This window comes from Amblyomma mixtum, chromosome 5 (assembly GCF_055824585.1).
Source record: "Amblyomma mixtum isolate Tamu chromosome 5, ASM5582458v1, whole genome shotgun sequence".
Taxonomy (NCBI): domain Eukaryota; kingdom Metazoa; phylum Arthropoda; class Arachnida; order Ixodida; family Ixodidae; genus Amblyomma; species Amblyomma mixtum.
Window position 1 is genome coordinate 69,188,259 of NC_143016.1, and position 16,916 is coordinate 69,205,174.

The 16,916-nt window shown below is 50.4% G+C and overlaps 1 protein-coding gene across 1 annotated transcript; it reads left to right on the plus strand.

The window, feature by feature from the left end:
- Positions 1 to 4,074: 4,074 nt before the first annotated feature.
- Positions 4,075 to 16,291, plus strand: LOC149342516 (chitinase-3-like protein 1). Its single transcript, XM_089546811.1, has 8 exons — positions 4,075 to 4,330; positions 6,742 to 6,971; positions 8,314 to 8,595; positions 9,371 to 9,577; positions 10,114 to 10,293; positions 11,507 to 11,716; positions 12,919 to 13,149; positions 15,963 to 16,291. Exons 1-8 carry the CDS (start codon positions 4,075 to 4,077, stop codon positions 16,059 to 16,061), a joined length of 1,695 nt encoding a protein of 564 aa, XP_089402937.1. The 3' UTR covers positions 16,062 to 16,291.
- Positions 16,292 to 16,916: the final 625 nt, after the last annotated feature.

Below are 16,916 nucleotides of genomic sequence, written 5' to 3' on the forward strand. Positions count from 1 at the left end.
GGAACTCTTAAGTGAGTAAACATTGCACACAGCACTGTATTAAGATCGTACGCGAGGAAGTGTCGTCACACAGAGGCGACGTGCTTGGTGCGCTCTATTGCCATTTTGTCATGTTTTCGTAGTTTGTTAAAGAAAGATTTCAGAACTACATGCAGGATTGAACCATGTCGAATGCCGGATGAATTGCTACGAAAGCTTTCTGGCTGCTGCCTCAAGTTCCCACTGAATTCTGTTTCACGCCAAGACCCGGTTTCCATGATGGTGGTCCGAGAATCGCTTCCGGAGTGCCCGTTGCAGCTTGTTGCGATAAGCGGATTAGATAAACCCACTGCCTCTCCAGTATTCGTGTTTTTTTTTCAACATGATGGTCTCTGTGACGTCAGTGCAGCCATGCCAAAGAAAGGTAATTTCTTTCAACATAAGTAACGAAACATAAGTAACTCATTCAACATAAGTGACGAAAAACGTCTGTCGAGTGACTTAATACACGTAGGATCGGTCTAAGGAGAGTGTTAGGGTACCTTTAGTACATCATCATTATCATCAGCCTGACTACAACCACTTCAGGACAAAGGCCTTTCCCATATCCCTCCAATTAACCCTGTATTTTGCCAGCAACGGCCACCTTATCTCAGCAAATTTCTTAATCTCATTCTCCCAGCTAACTCTCTGCCGCCCTCTTCTACGTTCGCCTTCTCTTCAAATCCATTCTGTTACCCTTAAGGACCAGCGGTTATCTTGCCTTCGCATTGCATGCCCTGTCCAAGCCCATTTCTTCCTCTTTATTTTGACTACGATGTCATTAACCCGCGTTTGTTCCCTCACCCACTCCACCCGCTTCCGGTCTCTTAGCGTTACACCTATCATTTTTCTTTCCATTGCTCACTGCGTTGTCAGTAAACTGAAGCCTTTTCGTTAGCCTCCACATTTTTGCCCCATTACAAGCTTTACAACCTTTAGTACAACCTTGTTTATAAGTGGTCGTGAACATTCCACCTCTCAGCAACTAGCAGCACCACCCTCGGCTACTCATCTCTGATCTTCTCTCCTAATAACCGACGATGCTTCATACGACCGCAACGAAATTTCTGAGCATCCTTCTGCGATATGAAACTAACTGCCTTCGCCACAACCGCAGTGCGCCGGTCCGTATTCTCGCGTATTTCCGAGTTGCGTCATCCAACGGGCGGGCGACTTCGACGCGGCACCACGCTGCAGGCAGCGAACCGCTCAGCGGCCTGCTTGTCGGTGTCGCGCAACGACCGATCGAAGCCTCACGCCTGCCTCAAAGTGCGCCCGCACGTTCCACCATGGCACTCGCGATGGCGGCACATATCGCAGGTCGCCAGCGCAAACCTGCGCAGCTTTCCCTTCCCTCCCCCTGGCGACCCCGCCTTTCCCGTTCCGCTCGTATGTCTTCCTTCCCGAGGGGATTGCATCGCAAGGTGTCCGAGCAGGGCGTGACTACGGGTCTGGACCTCTGGCCTGTCAAGGAGCGCAACCGGGGCGCGCTGGCTGCAAGCAACGCGACAGCTGGGGGAGGACCCTGCATCGTTAATGTAAACCTAGGGCGCTCTCCGCTAGCCCGTTATTGTAACAAATGGAGGCTTGAGTGAGCCTGGGCTGTCACTGGAGTAGAGGCAAGAGAAACGTCGTATGTCGGGCGATGTCACCGACAGAAACAGTGTACCCGCTAGGTCAGTTAGTTGTCAGGACAGAAGCGTTCAGGGTATGGTTTCTAGCTCCGCGAGCTTTCTGATGAAGGAATTATTAGCTTTTACGCTTCTGCAGTGATTATACTTTGTTCGTCTGCTCCATCAACGAGTATATCTGACTGCCGGACGCCGCTTATCAACGCCGGTATTTTCCCCGAACCTCCTTGAAATATACGTGCAGGTGTTGTTTCCCTCCCCATATCATGCACGATTTCACTATTCCGGAATATAAGAGTAATTCTGCACCAGTGTCAGATTCTTTTCGCGCTTCGTTTCTGGGTGATTATTATCAGCATTCTCGTTATCAAAGCGACTGGTCGCATGGCGAGGCGATGATATATCATCGCCTCGCCAGTATACTTAAAGAAAAAGAACAGTACTCGCGTAACAGCGTCCGTAAAACGACGATCATCGCATGACGCCAAAGTGTAACTGGAGTACTGGAAAAGCAGACATCATCGGCAAGGACATGCGCGATCCCTATTTTTAACGAGTGGGCGAAGTAGTCAAGGGATGATATGGCGTGTAGCCAGTTGTTTCGTAAGCAGTGTCATTATCAACATGGCGTTTCAGTGGCTGCTAGAAAACAAAAGGCTCTGCACTCCTCCTGCCACTTCACCGCTCCTTGCCCGGTTGACCATACCATGCCATGAATTTTGACTACAAGATGCAAGAAGCTATGGCGACCGTCTCTAATACTGGCGGGCATCGCTCCATGCGCTTCTTGGTCTAAACTTATAGCATGAAATGGTCAACCGGGCAAGGTGGTGTGACGTTACAGGAGGAGTGCAGAGGCCCTTTGTTGCCAGAAGGCATAGGTCGTTCTTTCGCACCTGACACGCCGCAGAAGCACTGGACGGCAGGTCGATTGGTGCACGATTTCGTAACAAGTAAACCAGATGGGAAGGCGCACCAAGATGCAGGGCGACGGCGATTGTTCGGTACCCTCCTTTCTTGTTTTGCGTCGCTTTTGCCTAAACGAAATGTTTAAATGTTAACAAACTTTCGAGTCAGAAAGCAACCCTGAGGCCTAAGAGGTAAGTCATAAAGTGTTTAGAGTTATTTGCAACCGCTTCCTTGAAAACTCACTCGCTAGAGCTACTCTTCGTTGGCAGCCATGAGAGAACAGTAGCTAATTGAAAACACTCCCGACCCAGCGAAAAAAAGCCTTGGGTGCAATAGTCGCAGAAATGCATTCGCACTAGAAGCCCATAGAAAGCCGTATATTGTAACGAGGCTGTCTAAATCGTAAAACAATGCGCGGACGCAGTCACCACCAAAGACACAAACACTAGAGGGCAAAACACTTACGCCCAAATGTTCGTGTTTTATGGTTTCTGTGTCCACGTACTCCATCCTGAAGGTTGCGCAATGTATTCAAGCGCCAGTGTCACACCGACTAGCCCGTTGTTATTGTTGTTTGCCTCTGATGACATGGCACAGACCCACGAAGGGGGATCGGTCAGGATTTGGAGAATAATGCCACGAAGTGTGATCGAAATGATGGCAAGGTTAAGGGGGAAGAATTTTTTGCTGTTGTTGCCACTGAAGCAATGGCACGTACCCACGGAGCGCGATAAGTCGGAGTTTGGTGCAGATCCAAACAAAAGAAAAATTCATTCAGACTTATCTCAAATGATTCATAATGTTGTTGTTGTTAGCCTTTGAAAAGATGGCACATACCCACACTGAGGGATCGGCCAAGAATCGGGAGGCAGAGGTTGCTATTCACCTGTACATACTAAAGGCAAAAGAAAAGCACACAAGAGAGCAACACCGGGTTCGATCCCGGCCGCGGCGGATGAATTTCGATGAAGGTGAAATTCCAGAGGCCCGTGTACTGCGCGATGTCAGTGCACGTTAAAGAACCCCAGGTGGTCGAAATTTCCGGAGCCCTCCACTACGGCGTCCCTCATAGCCTGAGTTGCTTTGGGATGTTAAACCCCAATAAACCAAACCAAACCATTATCTTCTACTTCTTCATCTCTTCTGCTTCCACGTCTTCTTTCAAGCTCACCTCCACAATATAGACAACCTTATCCTGCTTACCTAAGCTGCTATGTATGTAGTGAGCGTTTGTGAGTATACGGGTGCTCAGTAATGTCATGCAGCTGATCGTTGACATGAATTAATATTCAGTTTATTTCAGCAGTACAGCGCGAAAAATTAGCGCCCGAAAATTTGGCGAGAAGCCCTAGAATGCATTTATGCAAGAAAAAAAAAGTCACCACGTGCGCGCAGGCGCCCAGCCGCGTGGCGAGGAAGCAGAAGGAGGGCTCGTGACACGTGAGGCCGCTACCGCCGTCCTTATTCTGAGAGCTGAACGCCGAAGGACGCCATTATCTGGGCAGCCGGCAGTATGGCTTCAACGCTCAGCCACGTCCGGAAGGCTTCCTGCGTGGCCGGGGGTGAGCTCGGTCCGCTGCAGATGCCTGCAGCGATCGCGGAGCGCCCACTTCCACCGGGCACCGAGGCGAACGAGCCCCCGAGCTCAGCGCCGCCATCACCACCGCTTCCGGCGGGCTCCCGTCCCACTTCAGTCCGGTCCTCGCCCCAGGCTGCGACTTCGGTAGCGACTTTGACTTCGACCTGGTGCAGAATCCTGCCGTCTCCAGGTCAGTGGAAGGCGCCACTCAGATATTCCTCGTGAGAATTTAATGCACAGCTTAGGTGTGAAGATGCCGGTACAACTGCACTACCCTAAGTACTGCGTGCAGGTGTCTTCGTTATTAAGGCGAAAGTCTTTAATGCCTCATACTGTCGTTAGCAGCCGTGTCGACAGCCGTGTCGGCAGATGTGAGCCGCCGCGGTAGCTGTGGTTATGGTGCTCGGCTGCTGACCCGAAAGACGCGGGTTCGATCCCGGCCGCGGCGGTTGAATTTCTTTGGAGTAGAAATTCTAGAGGCCCGGGTACTGTGCGAGGTCAGTGCACGTTAAAGAACCCCAGGTGGTCGAAATTTCCGGAGCCCTCCACTACGGCGTCTCTCATAGCCTTAGTCGCTTTGGGACGTTAAACCCCATAAACCAAACCAAACAAACCAGATGTGTTGGCAGATGTGTCCGCGTTTTGACGGGTGTCCACCTAGTTAAGCGATACAGTTACTGCGTAATTTCCTTTCCTCAAATACAATTTTCAGTTTCTTCATTACGGCGCCTCTTTCTCTTTCTTCTTTCACTTCCACTTCCTCCCTTCCGGTGCGGTTCGGGTGTCCACCGAGATGACAGAGAATTGCTGCGCCTTTTCCTTTCCTCAAAAAGCGTTGCGTTCAAAGGGCAAGGCATCGCGCCGAAGGGGTAGTGGCGTTCCTCCCTTCCTGTACGGTGCGGTTCGGGCGACCATCGAGATGACAGGGAATTACTGCACCATTTCCTTTGGTTTGGTTTATGGGGTTTAACGTCCCAAAGCGACTAAGGCTATGAGAGACGCCGTAGTGGAGGGCTCCGGAAATTTCGACCACCTGGGGTTCTTTAACGTGCACTGACATCGCACAGTACACGGGCCTCTAGAATTTCTCCTCCAAAGAAATTCTAGCCGCCGCGGCCGGGATCGAACCCGCGTCCTTTGGGTCAGCAGCCGAGCACCATAACCGCTGAGCCACCGCGGCGGCACACCATTTCCTTTCCTCAAAAAGCGTTGCGTTCAAAGGGCAAGGCATCGCGCCGAACGGGGGGTGGCGTTCCGTGGAGTGCCTGGTAGCGCTGCAATATGCTGTCACGTTCCACTGCTAAAGGCGAAGCTTAAGCGTCATTAATTCGCAGTTAATTAGTATTTAGTCATTAATCAGTAATTAGCCACTAATTTGTAATTTGTCATGACTTCGCCATCAATTGTGTGACGTCATCCAGTGGTGACGTCACTAGTGTCACATAGGCAAAGTTGTGCGGAAAACGCTTTCGCCTCTACGCACTTTAGTGCCCCCTGAATTTTTTTTTCATGGCTATGGAGGATGAGGAAATGTCCTGGAGTTCTTTTCTCAGCATTAAGAAATCGATGCGCGTGCACTACAATTGCACACTTTAGAATACCGGCCTTTTAAAGTCATACCTCAATGCATGCAGGGCTTCCCCAAGGCTTGATTTTCAGCGAAAAACTGACAAAGGCACAGAATGAGTGCAGCATCTGTGTCTGTCTTTTGATGTGTGACATCGAAGTTCCATGAGACTGGTCGTCGTGAACGGTGTTCCCGCATCCCTTCTTCCTTCTTTTTTGGCGCGAAGTTATCAAAGAACAGTTATCACATATTTGCCACATCTCTTTTTGCTCATATCTAAATGACGTTTCTAGTTGCACCTCATGTACATGCGTCACTTATATATTTTCATTTCATTTTCATTTTATTACCTTAAAGACCCACGAGGGGTATTACATAAGGGGTGGGTACATATATTTTGGTGAGCCAGTGTTAACACAAAGAAACATGACTGGTAACATTATTAGCAAAGTTGGATGAGCACATGATGGCTGCGATTTTGTTGGGTAGGTCGTTCCAGTCTGCTGCAGTACGGGAAAAAAATGATGCGGCAAAGGTGGTAGTACGGGCACGAGGTCTGGAAACTTGAAAAGGATGACGAGTGCGATGAGATATGCGGGCTGGAGGGACGATGTAGGGTGCGTGGCCTAGTGAATTATGGAAAAATTTATGGAACAAGCAAAGGCTGGCAATGCGGCGACGAAGCGATAAGGGCAATAAGTCGGATTCAGCTTTCAACGCTGATACACTGATGTTGTAAGAATACGATGAATGGATGAATCTGGCTGCTCTGTTTTGGACTGATTCGAGTGTATTTATAAGGTAAGCTTGGTTCGGGTCCCAAATGGGTGAAGCATTTTCTAATTTTGGTCTAACAAGAGATTTGTATGCTAATAACTTTACATCGCAGCTTAGTTCGAACGCTTCTCCGGATAGCTGGGTTGGTCAGCTCAATAATGTCACCAGTCCCTGCTTCATCGCAGCCAGTTAACTCTGCTGCATTGTATAAAAGGGTGGGGCACCTCTCAGAGCCCGGGTTGACTTGGGGAGCGCAGAGGGTGGCGACCCGGCCGGCGGCGCGGAGGCAGGCGGCAGCCCCCTGGAGGATGCCCGTGCCGACGTGCTGCTCTCGGTGGCGTGCCTGCTGTCGGTGCTGGTGTTTCTGCTGGCTCTCGCCGTGGCCCTGGAGGCGCTGCTGCTGCGCATGCTCAACCTGGACGGACCCCCCTCGACGCAGGCCAGGGCTGCCGAGCGACAGCCCAGGCTACAGAGGCACCAGCAGCAGGTGCGCGCTAGTCAAGCCTGTTTCGTTGTACAGGCGGCAACATTCAGCTGTCTGGGTAGCTTGTAGCCAGTAGCTTGTAGACTCTGCACAATGTTCAGTAGCTTTGTTTTTGTTTTTTTACTGTGTTGTCAGCGCTGCTGGAATGGCAGGCGCTCAAGAGTAAATCGCTCTGTATTGCCGAACTGCAAGGAAACCTCTAATTGTCGTACTTCACCACTGGAACGCCAACAATGGCACTTGAGTTTTTTATTTTATTCATTCGTTTTTATTTCTAACCCTTAATAATGTCTACTTCCATGAACTAGCGCAACAGTACATAGGTACAGTCTTTGGCAAAAGTAACCCGGCACAGGTGGTTCGTTTCTTAGGCGCGTAGCGAAGCACTCGTGGCAGCCCTTAAGCCCTGATTCTGTGCAAAGTAAGATGAGCCCTTGCCCTTATGTTATGACACCTTTCGGTCTTTAGGGGTACCATAGAGGCTCCGTTATGCGGTTGAGAAGCAAAATCCTGCTGCTCGGTTGCTTTTGGCAAAGGGGGTACATACGGAGGTTGAATATAAATCGATGCACGCAATCCCGCATTCCAGCGATGTTGGTCGTTCCTAGCCAATCATGTGCACTGAATGGAGGTTAAGAGACGGCAGCTTCACCCAGTGTGGACAATGTGCGTTATATAGTGTAAAGGTTTAACTGTACCGCACATACCGCCTAGCTGTTCAGAGTTCCGTACACCACCTAACTCATCTGTGCTATATTCTGTGGACTCAATATGCACGTGCCCTGAAAAATTTAGAACTACGCCGCGTAAAACAATTTAAGTTAATCATAATGTCCGTACAGCTTTTGTAAAAAAAAACTGGAAACTACTTTTGCTTTCTCGCCATGCAGTAAAGCTCTCTAGAGCTCTTAGCACACCTGAGCCGCGGTGTGGTCGAGGGATGCAGAGAGCAGGCGTTGTGAAACTAGCCGCACTGTCAAACCCTCAAAGAAGCCCAGAGGTCTGCTCATGTTGCAGAGATGGCACATCGAGTGTCTACGCTGGCTACCTCTCGTAATAATCCAAATTACTGCGTTCTAAGTTTCGCACTTCATGGGCCATGCTGGGGAATTGTTATAGATGGCGAAAATACGCTGAGCTTTTAAAAGTGAGCCAGTTAATTGACTGCATAACTTGTCTGTGCCTATTTAAAAGAAGAAAACGGACAGGGGGCAATTAATTTTTTGGTTGGGTTAGGTTGGGTTGTATTTAAATTTCTTCGATTGCACGATCATGTGCGCTTAGATGCACCGAGCTCTTTTACTCTATTCATCTGCCGCGATTTCTTATTCGTACTACGTTACAGATGCAGCACGAACAGAAGTCCGGCGTCGATCCGGGGCGCACGCCGCTGCCGTCTCTGCCCAGCGGCGCGTACCAGTCCAGCCGCAAGATGTTCTGCGTGTTCAACGGAGTGCCGCGAGATGCCAGCAGCGCACGCCAGGGCTACGGACTCGCCTCTTTTCCACACCAGCTGTGCACGGACGTCGTCCTGTGCTGCGCGGGCCTGGAGCCGACCACCATGGCGCTCGACTTGGACGCACCGCAGGCACTCCACTTCGCGGCACTGCGCCTCACCAACGCCAGAGTGCGCGCAAGTCACTTGACGCAAATCTATCCACTCTTTCCGCGCATCATCTATGAAACACCTTCGTAGCAGGTTTTATATTATGGCACCCATGCCAGGCTTGAAAGACTCTTCTCTTCGGGTATCTTACTTAAAGCCGCGTTCAAAAGGTACCCCATATTTTCTGTCGGGTTAGGTAGCAGTTGGCTGCACTATAGGACACTCGTGCTTTGGTGCCTTGGAGAGCTGTGCATTCAGAGGCCTTTTCTACTGCACACAGATTTCTGGCAGAGCTGTCTTAACTCAAGTGCCCACGTTCCACGTTTCGACTGAGCCGAAATACGAAAGATACACGAGTTCTGTGCCATGTTAGTGCATGCTAAAGATCCCCAGGAGCTCTAAATTATTTCGGAGCTCTCCCCTACAGCACCCCTCTTTCTTCTTTCAATCCCACAAAAGGAGAAAACATGGAATGGTGTCCTCTGGGACTTCGCACGCAGAATGGCTAAAGGCAATCAAACGCTGTCGTTCCCCATCAGGTCTAGTTCCTGCTTGCATACAAAAGTGCGTGCCCTTCTTAATCTGGTAGCGGATCCTGTTGCTTTTACATGTGAGTACACTTCAAACTGAAAGCGCCCGAGGCTTTCGTACTTCTGTGTCAGACCTCCTGATTTGGCACCGTGGACAATGTCAGTGACGAACGCATGCTGTCCCATAGCTTCAAGTCGTTAGGCAATGTAGCACCACGATCGCGTCCAGATGGTGTAGTCGTTTTCTAACTGAGTCGTGCTTGCAGCTTCGGCTGTGGCTGTGCGTGGGCGGCGACGAGCCACGCAGCCGGGGCTTCTTTCGTGCCGCCGAGGACGCCGAAGCTCGACGACGTCTGGTGAACGCTGCCATCGGCTGGCTCCAGGAGTCCGGCTTCCAGGGCCTGTTCCTCCACTGGACGCCACCGGGACCCCGGCGCCCGCGGCAGTTGGTCCGCATCCTCGCGCCCCTCAAGGTGAGAGTTTGGCCGGTTGCACCCGCAGTGGCTCATCATGTGTCGTGAGATTTATTCGAGGAAACAGTTCGGCGACCATTTCAACCAAAAACTGTCACTGTTTTCTAGTGACGCATTCGCGCTAAGTCCGTGGCTTTATATGCGCAGTCTTCTCTAATCATAAATGCATACTTGAAACGCTCCCTAAAGTAGCTCGACTGTTCGCAGCTCTGTAGGCGCGCATCTGTTGCGCAATCAAGTATGTTGTGGCAGCTGTAGACTGAAAGCGACGCGAAGTTGTCCACGGTAAAAACTGTAATCTTGTCTTGGGAAAAGGCCTTAGGGGGCCCCAGGATAATAAAGGCAACCCATTGAACCTCAGCCTGCGAGCTGAGCGTAGCTGAGCGTAGCTGCCACACCAGAGCCCTGACGGGGCTTCTTTAATGAATGAGAAGAAACATGCACGATTGTGTAACTTGGGCCGCCCTGTGCCGCTGTCGCTTCGGACACGATCACGTGCGGAGACATCTCGACGAGTATAAGTTCTTTGGTGGCAGGTGGCCCTCGACCTGACTGGCCAGTCGCTGGGCGCCGTGATACCGCTGGACGAGGAGCAGCGGGCACGATTTGACGCCCCCGCCGTGGCCGACCTGCTTGGGCGCCACTCTGTGCTCGTTCTGCCGGATGGGTCCTCCGCGTGGCACTACAACCGCACCTTCCTGCCCTACTCGCAGGAGGTATATACATACCGCTTTACTGCGTTTTCAGCTCCGGCGAACCGGCCGCACGGTTATTCTATGGAGAGCTCATTATCGTAGCACTACTGTAAATTCGGGGACAAAAGTCTCCGGACCACGTGTTCTTCTAACGAAGCCGATAGCTCTGCTATTATTCGGCGGCTGGAGACCACTCTTGTGGAGGTAAAAGTTAAATTTTTGTTCTTTCATCTTCACAAGTGCGGTCTCCAACCGCTGTCTGATTGTAGAGTTATAAGCTTCGTTTGAGGAACACGTGGTCCGGAGACTTTTGTCCCCGATTGTACATCAAAACGAGGCAGAAGCAGCGCCTGTCTCCTAGCTCGTGCTTCGTTCTTTCGCGTTGCACCGGTTGTTTTACTGCAGGTGCAGTAACTCCGTTATTTCTGGAGCATTTGTTTACTAAGTGCAAGTACTATTTGTGACAAAAGTCTCCAGGACGCGTCAGCGGTAACCAAAGCCGACAGCTCCATTAAACGTTGGATCGAGCCGACACTCGTGGAGATGAAGTCGCGCACTGTTACGCGCAATAGTGAAATGTCATCGCCGTTTAACAACGCGACACATGTGAGACATTTGCCCCCAACGTGACACCTTTACGGCGTGATGAAGGCAACAGCATAAGACGGATTATACTAGTGAACTATACTAGTGAACTCGCTTCGCTGGTTAAGTTGCACGCGCTGGTAACCTTCAAGATAGCAATTCTCAATTCCTCTTACGCCACGCGCAGTAGCTGAGTGGTGCTCGGCTGCTGACCCGATAGACGCGGGTTCAATCCCGGCCGCGGCGGTTGAATTTCTTTGGAGGGGAAATTCTAGAGGCCCGTGTACTGTGCGATGTCAGTGCACGTTAAAGAACCCCAGGTGGTCTAAATTTCCGGAGCCCTTCACTACGGCGTCTCTCATAGCCTTAGTCGCTTTGGGACGTTCAAGCCCATAAACCCATAAAAACGCAATTCCACTTACGATCTCAACATAAGGGGCTCTTTCCACATAGCTGATTATTGGCACACAAATAGAATAATTTTTACCGTAACCTCCTCTGGCATAAATTGCTTGCATATCCATAATGTCACGATGCTTATTTTAAGAAAGTTTATGCACATGACCCGCACTTTATCTTTGCATCAATCCCAGCGGGCGCAGCGCATAATGCGCGCAATGGCGGTAAAAGCGGTTCTCGCTTCTCTCAGGTTGTGGAGCAGTACGCGCGCGCGGCCGACGAGTTGTCGCACGAGGCTTGCTACCTGGTGACGCTGGGCGGCACCTCGCTGGCACTCGAAGACCGCGACCAGTGGGACCTGGGAGACCCGGCCCGAGGCCCTGGCACGTTGGGCAACGGCACCCAGTCGGGCCTTGCGGCGCTCGATGAGGTCTGCAAGCTCCAGTGGGTCGGCTCCAAGGTTAGCGAGATTCGATCACTTCACCAGCTTCAACCAACCGAAAGCTACTTAGATAACTTAGATAACTGATAACTGATAACTTAGATAACTGACCCTCGTAATAGAAGCCTGTGATGAGCGTAGTTATCAAAGCCACATGCCCGTGTTTGATCGCCCAGCAAGACCATCCGCCGAACAGATGAAAGTATATTATCGGGTATTGGCGCTTAGGGTCTGTGTCCTCCTAGTCATCAGTAAACTAAAACTTGAGCAAGGCAACTAAGTGAAATTCTACCTCAAAACACACAGAGGTACACATTCCTATCCGACGAAAAGGCCAAAGCCAGTTGGCCATTTCCCTTCCCTCCGCACATACAGTATCGGAGTTGTAAGGGTACGCGCGTAGTGACCCACGCAGCTCCAGAGATACACCAGTAACAAACACGTGCTAGTCGGGCGAGACATTGGATTTGGCGGTTGTGTAAAATGCCCATGTGAAGTGAAGTGGCCAGTGAATTTCGCCGGAACTGTGGCTTATTTCTGAAATTAGTTCTAGCGCTCACCTCTTTTCTTGGCGAAAGCGATTTTCCTCGAAACGACTGCCTTACCGCTAAGACATCGGAATGTTCTAAGTATTTAGTCTCTACACAATTTAAGGCGAAAGCCTCTAATGGCTCATACTGTCGTACGTTAGTAGAGGTGTCTTCGCAGAGTTTAACTCGCGTTAACTCGGGAACTAAAAAACACACGAGAAAACCGATGGTTTCTTCAGATAGAGGAGTAAAAAATAAACCAATGAGTCACGTCTGATGGCTGTAGATTAATTAGTTAATTACTTACAATCAAAAATGTGAAAATTGCGTCGAAATAGCGCGGATGTCGATATAGCCACGGAAACGGTGTGACGATACATTCACCGGAAGTCGTCACGGCATAGTGAAAATTGCCACAGAATGGTCGGAAAAACGCCAAATTTGTGTCAAATTAGATGGTAAAATGTGTAATTAAGCGTAATTAACGCTTAAGATACCCGAAAGATGTATAATTTGGGCATCGATATAGCCACGAGAATGGTGTCACGTCACATCCACCGGAAGTCGTCACGGCATAGTGTCGTCACGGCATAGTGCCTCTCAATACTTTAGTTGCCGAAGTGTCCGCAATTTTCAGCATGCGCCTGAAGGCTTCCGCCTCCTCTCCATCCGTTGTAACTCCGCTCGCAGGTTAGGCGCTACGGGACGTACTCACGGCGAGGGACCCAGTGGGCGGGCTACCTGACCGCGAGCACGCTGCGAGACCTGCTGGTGGACCTCGCCAACGCCACCAGCTCGCTCGGTGCCTCCACCTGCCTCGGAGTGGCTGACCCCGAGTGGGACGACTTCGCGGCGAGGTGCCGACCGGGCCACCCCTTCCCGCTCACCAGAGTGGTCGCCGCTGCTGCGCTGGGTATCAAGGTGCGTGGATGATGCGGTGAGGGCTATTGGGCCGACGGCTGCAGACTTCACCTTAGTATCTACTGCCGCACGAAGGCAGAGCCGAGCGGACAGGTTTCATCTAAAATACGAGGTCTGTTAGAAAAGTATCCGCCCTTTGGCCGTTGAAAAAAAACTTGCATAACTGAAGCGTTGCAAACCTAGTCATCTTTAAAGTAGTCTACTTGGGACTCCACACACTTCTCCCAGCGGTGCTGCCATTGTGGGAAGTATTCCGAAAAGACCCTTTTCGGAATGGAGTTTAGCTCAGCTGTCGTTGCAGCCATAATGTTCTTCCTTGTCTGAAATCGCGCTCCTTTCAATGGTCTTTTGATTTTGGGAACCAGCCAGAAATCGCAGGGGCCATATCAGGACAGTAAGGAGTCTGTTGAACTACAGGAGTCTGGTTTTTCACCAAAAAATCTGATTCGAGTGCGAGGAATGTGCAGGAGCATTGGCGCGATGGGTGCGCCAATTTCCTGTTGACCTCAGCTCCGGGTTCTTGCGCCGCACAGCATCACGTAGGCAACGTAGGACATCCCTGTAGTACTCTTTGGTCATTGTTTGACCCTGTAGAGTGCGTACTCGTGGTCTGCCACACAGAGGGTGTCAAAGAAAGCAGTCAGCATCACTTTCACATTGCTGCGCAATTGGCGGGCCTTCTCAAGTCTTGGTGACGTGGAATGCTTCCACTCTGACGACTGGGATCTGGTTTCCGGGTCATACCTGTACACCCAAGACTCGTCACTAGTGATTATGATGTTGATGAAGTCGGGGTCACTGTTTGCGGAATCCAGCATGTCCTGTGAGACTTCAACACGAAGCTGCTTTTGCTCCACCGTGAGCAGCTTCGGCACGAATTTCGCCGCAACTCTCTCCATGGCCAAATCTTCGGTGATAATGGAATGTGCGGAGAAATTGCTCATGTCCACCTCTTCCTCAATTTCTCGGATAGTCACGCGACAGTCCCGCATCACCATAGCGTTCAGTTCGGCAATGACCTGGTCATTTTGGCATGCTGATGGCCGATTGGAGCGTGGCTCGTTCTCCACCGATGTGCGGCCATCTTTAAAACAATTGTAACACTGCTTAAACTGTGTGCTGCTCATAGCATCTTCACCGAAAGCCGTCTGAATATTTCGAATGGTTTCCACTCGGCTGTCGCCAAGTTTATGGCAAAATTTGTTGCAGTAGCGCTGCTCCTTTCACTCCGCCATTTTCCTTGCAATAAAAAACCGACGAGAGCACTGCACACTGCCTCACTCAAACGCTGCTTCCCAGCAACTGACGCTATCGGCAAGCAGGAAAAAATTCATGCATGCGCATGAAGGTTCAAGATCGCCTGATGCAAGCGCGCTTGTCTCATATCCATCAGGTGTTCGCAAAAAAAAATAAAGTCGGATACTTTTCTAACAGACCTCGTATTTTCTGCGCCTAACTAAAGAAGCTGGTTGTGTTAGGCGTATTCGCTCTAAATACCACGCATTTTCTCAGTCATCGTAGAGTTCTGTAATTGCAATTTTACTGTCATCCTTTTAATTGCGAATTCGACACAGGATGTCTCTTTAAATGTGCCTTGAAACGATTTTAACCGAGATTAAGGAAAATGCAAGAGTGGTAGGTAATCCTGTTTTCGTCACCGCACCGCGTAAAGTTTTCGAGCTAGATTCATTAACACCGATTATACGTGCGAATAAAATTGACGCTCCCTTAGTACCCACCTATACCGACACATGCAGACCACAAGAAAAGCAAGAGAAATAATATAGGTGGAACTATACGCCTCGTTCATGAGTAAGTCACGTATTGAGGCCTGGTTTGTTTGTTTCCGGAAAGACTTAACAAAGATGCGGCAGCTGAAATCGAAACAATGCACCCATACGGCCGAGGGGCTCGCGAATCATCACGAATAGATCACTGGTGTACTTGGCGTCATGGTTGCAGCTAATTATAGCTCTTATTACTTGTTGCGAAACCGCCCGTGGAGCCCATGTATTGAAATTCGGCACTCTGGTTTGGTTAAACGTTCGGAGCTTAGAGTTCCGTCGTGGCCCCCGTGGTCAATAAAGCAAACTGTGTTCAATTTTACGAACGCCGAGATTATTGACCAAGCTCAGTGCACCAAGCTCAGTGCACCAGAGGCAGTAACAAAATTTCGATATAAAAGTTCGCAAAAATAAACTAATGCCAAAGCACGCACATTGCAAAATCAGCTCTTCAGACGATAATGCCAAGTGGCAACAGTTCTTATTAGCCACTTTTATACACCACCATCTGTAAACCTCGGCAAAGTGTCCACTGGGACTAGTCACATTTTTAAGCGGAACTGCCCCACTGGTATCTTGAGAGAGCTGTGTAGCCAATGGCAGCGTCCGGCTGTTTGTCGTTCACCTCGGCGATCAGCGGTACCCGTGACGTCGCGGCAGCGAGAAATAATTCCCAAAGCTGTCAATACGCGATGAACGATCGACTGAAAACCACGGTTTTTTAAAATTAATAAATAAATCACAGGCTCCGTTCTAAGGACGCATACTCTCTGTGAATGCTAAACAGCGTTCGTATTAGGCAGATAACACATTTACCGGGAGTCTTGGGAGACCTTCCATGGTCCCTTTAAGACTGCATCACAATCACCATGAACGCCCCGTAAAACACGGGGAGTTGACCGGACAGCAGATGTGCACAAACGCGTAAGCACGGCCGCGCTAGGCGCTCTGTCCCTCCTGCCCTGATAGTATGGGGATGCGCAAGCCCCTTTCACTTAAGTGGTGGCCTCGTTGGTTCTCTTCGCCCAGGCCCTGGCCGAAGACGGCGCGGATCCGACGCCTTCGACGCCGGCCAACGCATCGGCGGCCACAGAGGTCGCTCGGGAAGGCCCTTCCAGGGGGGCCTGACCAAAGGGGGCAGAGTTCGCAACTGCCTTCAAGTGCAGTTTAGTCCTTCGGTCAGGCCCGTTCGCAACTGCCTTCAAATGAGCAGTTTAGCCCTTCCAACGGGGGCCTGACCGAAGGCGGCACCATCCGCAACTGCCTTCAAGTGCAGTGTATTGCGGGCAACGACAGCGCCTACGGCGCACTGCTGTTTCTGTTTATTTCTTTCTCAATTTCTTACTGACATTGACAGTTTTGTTATCGTTCATAATTAAACACACTTTGAATTCTTGATAAAATCATTGGCAACAGAAGTGCGCATAAACATAGCATTATGCACTTCGGACTTTTTTATTTTTTGCGTGCAGTGTGGAGAGACGCTTTACAATTTGGTGGTGGAACCAAGAGCTTTGTTGGACTGTTGACGCTTTTACCGCGATAGCATTAAAGCTATCCTGCTGCAGAAAATCCGGCATCGTCCGCGCTGTGAACGAAAAATAAGCAACCAAGGTAGGCCACCTAGGTCACGTGACCTTGTGGAGTCGTCGCAACCTGCCCACTGGATTGAGAAAACACGACCGTGGCAGGTGGCTGTTAATAATTTGTTAGGGAAGAGCAACCTGGGTCGCATAAGCATCACTGGTAGCAGCACCTGCCATCGCAGGGCAGTGGCGCATCGCTTAACCGCTGCACCGCTACGCGAGGAGTGGTACGAGGACTGCCAGGGATCTATGAATGCAAACTCAAGTTCGGCCAACTCCGTACCCCTTAACGCTACTGCGACAATTTTATCCGCTCTTTTGTACATTCAACAGCCATGAAACTTATCCGATCATTCTCTGGCGGAGGCGTGGGGAACATTCTCAAACACCTCGTTTT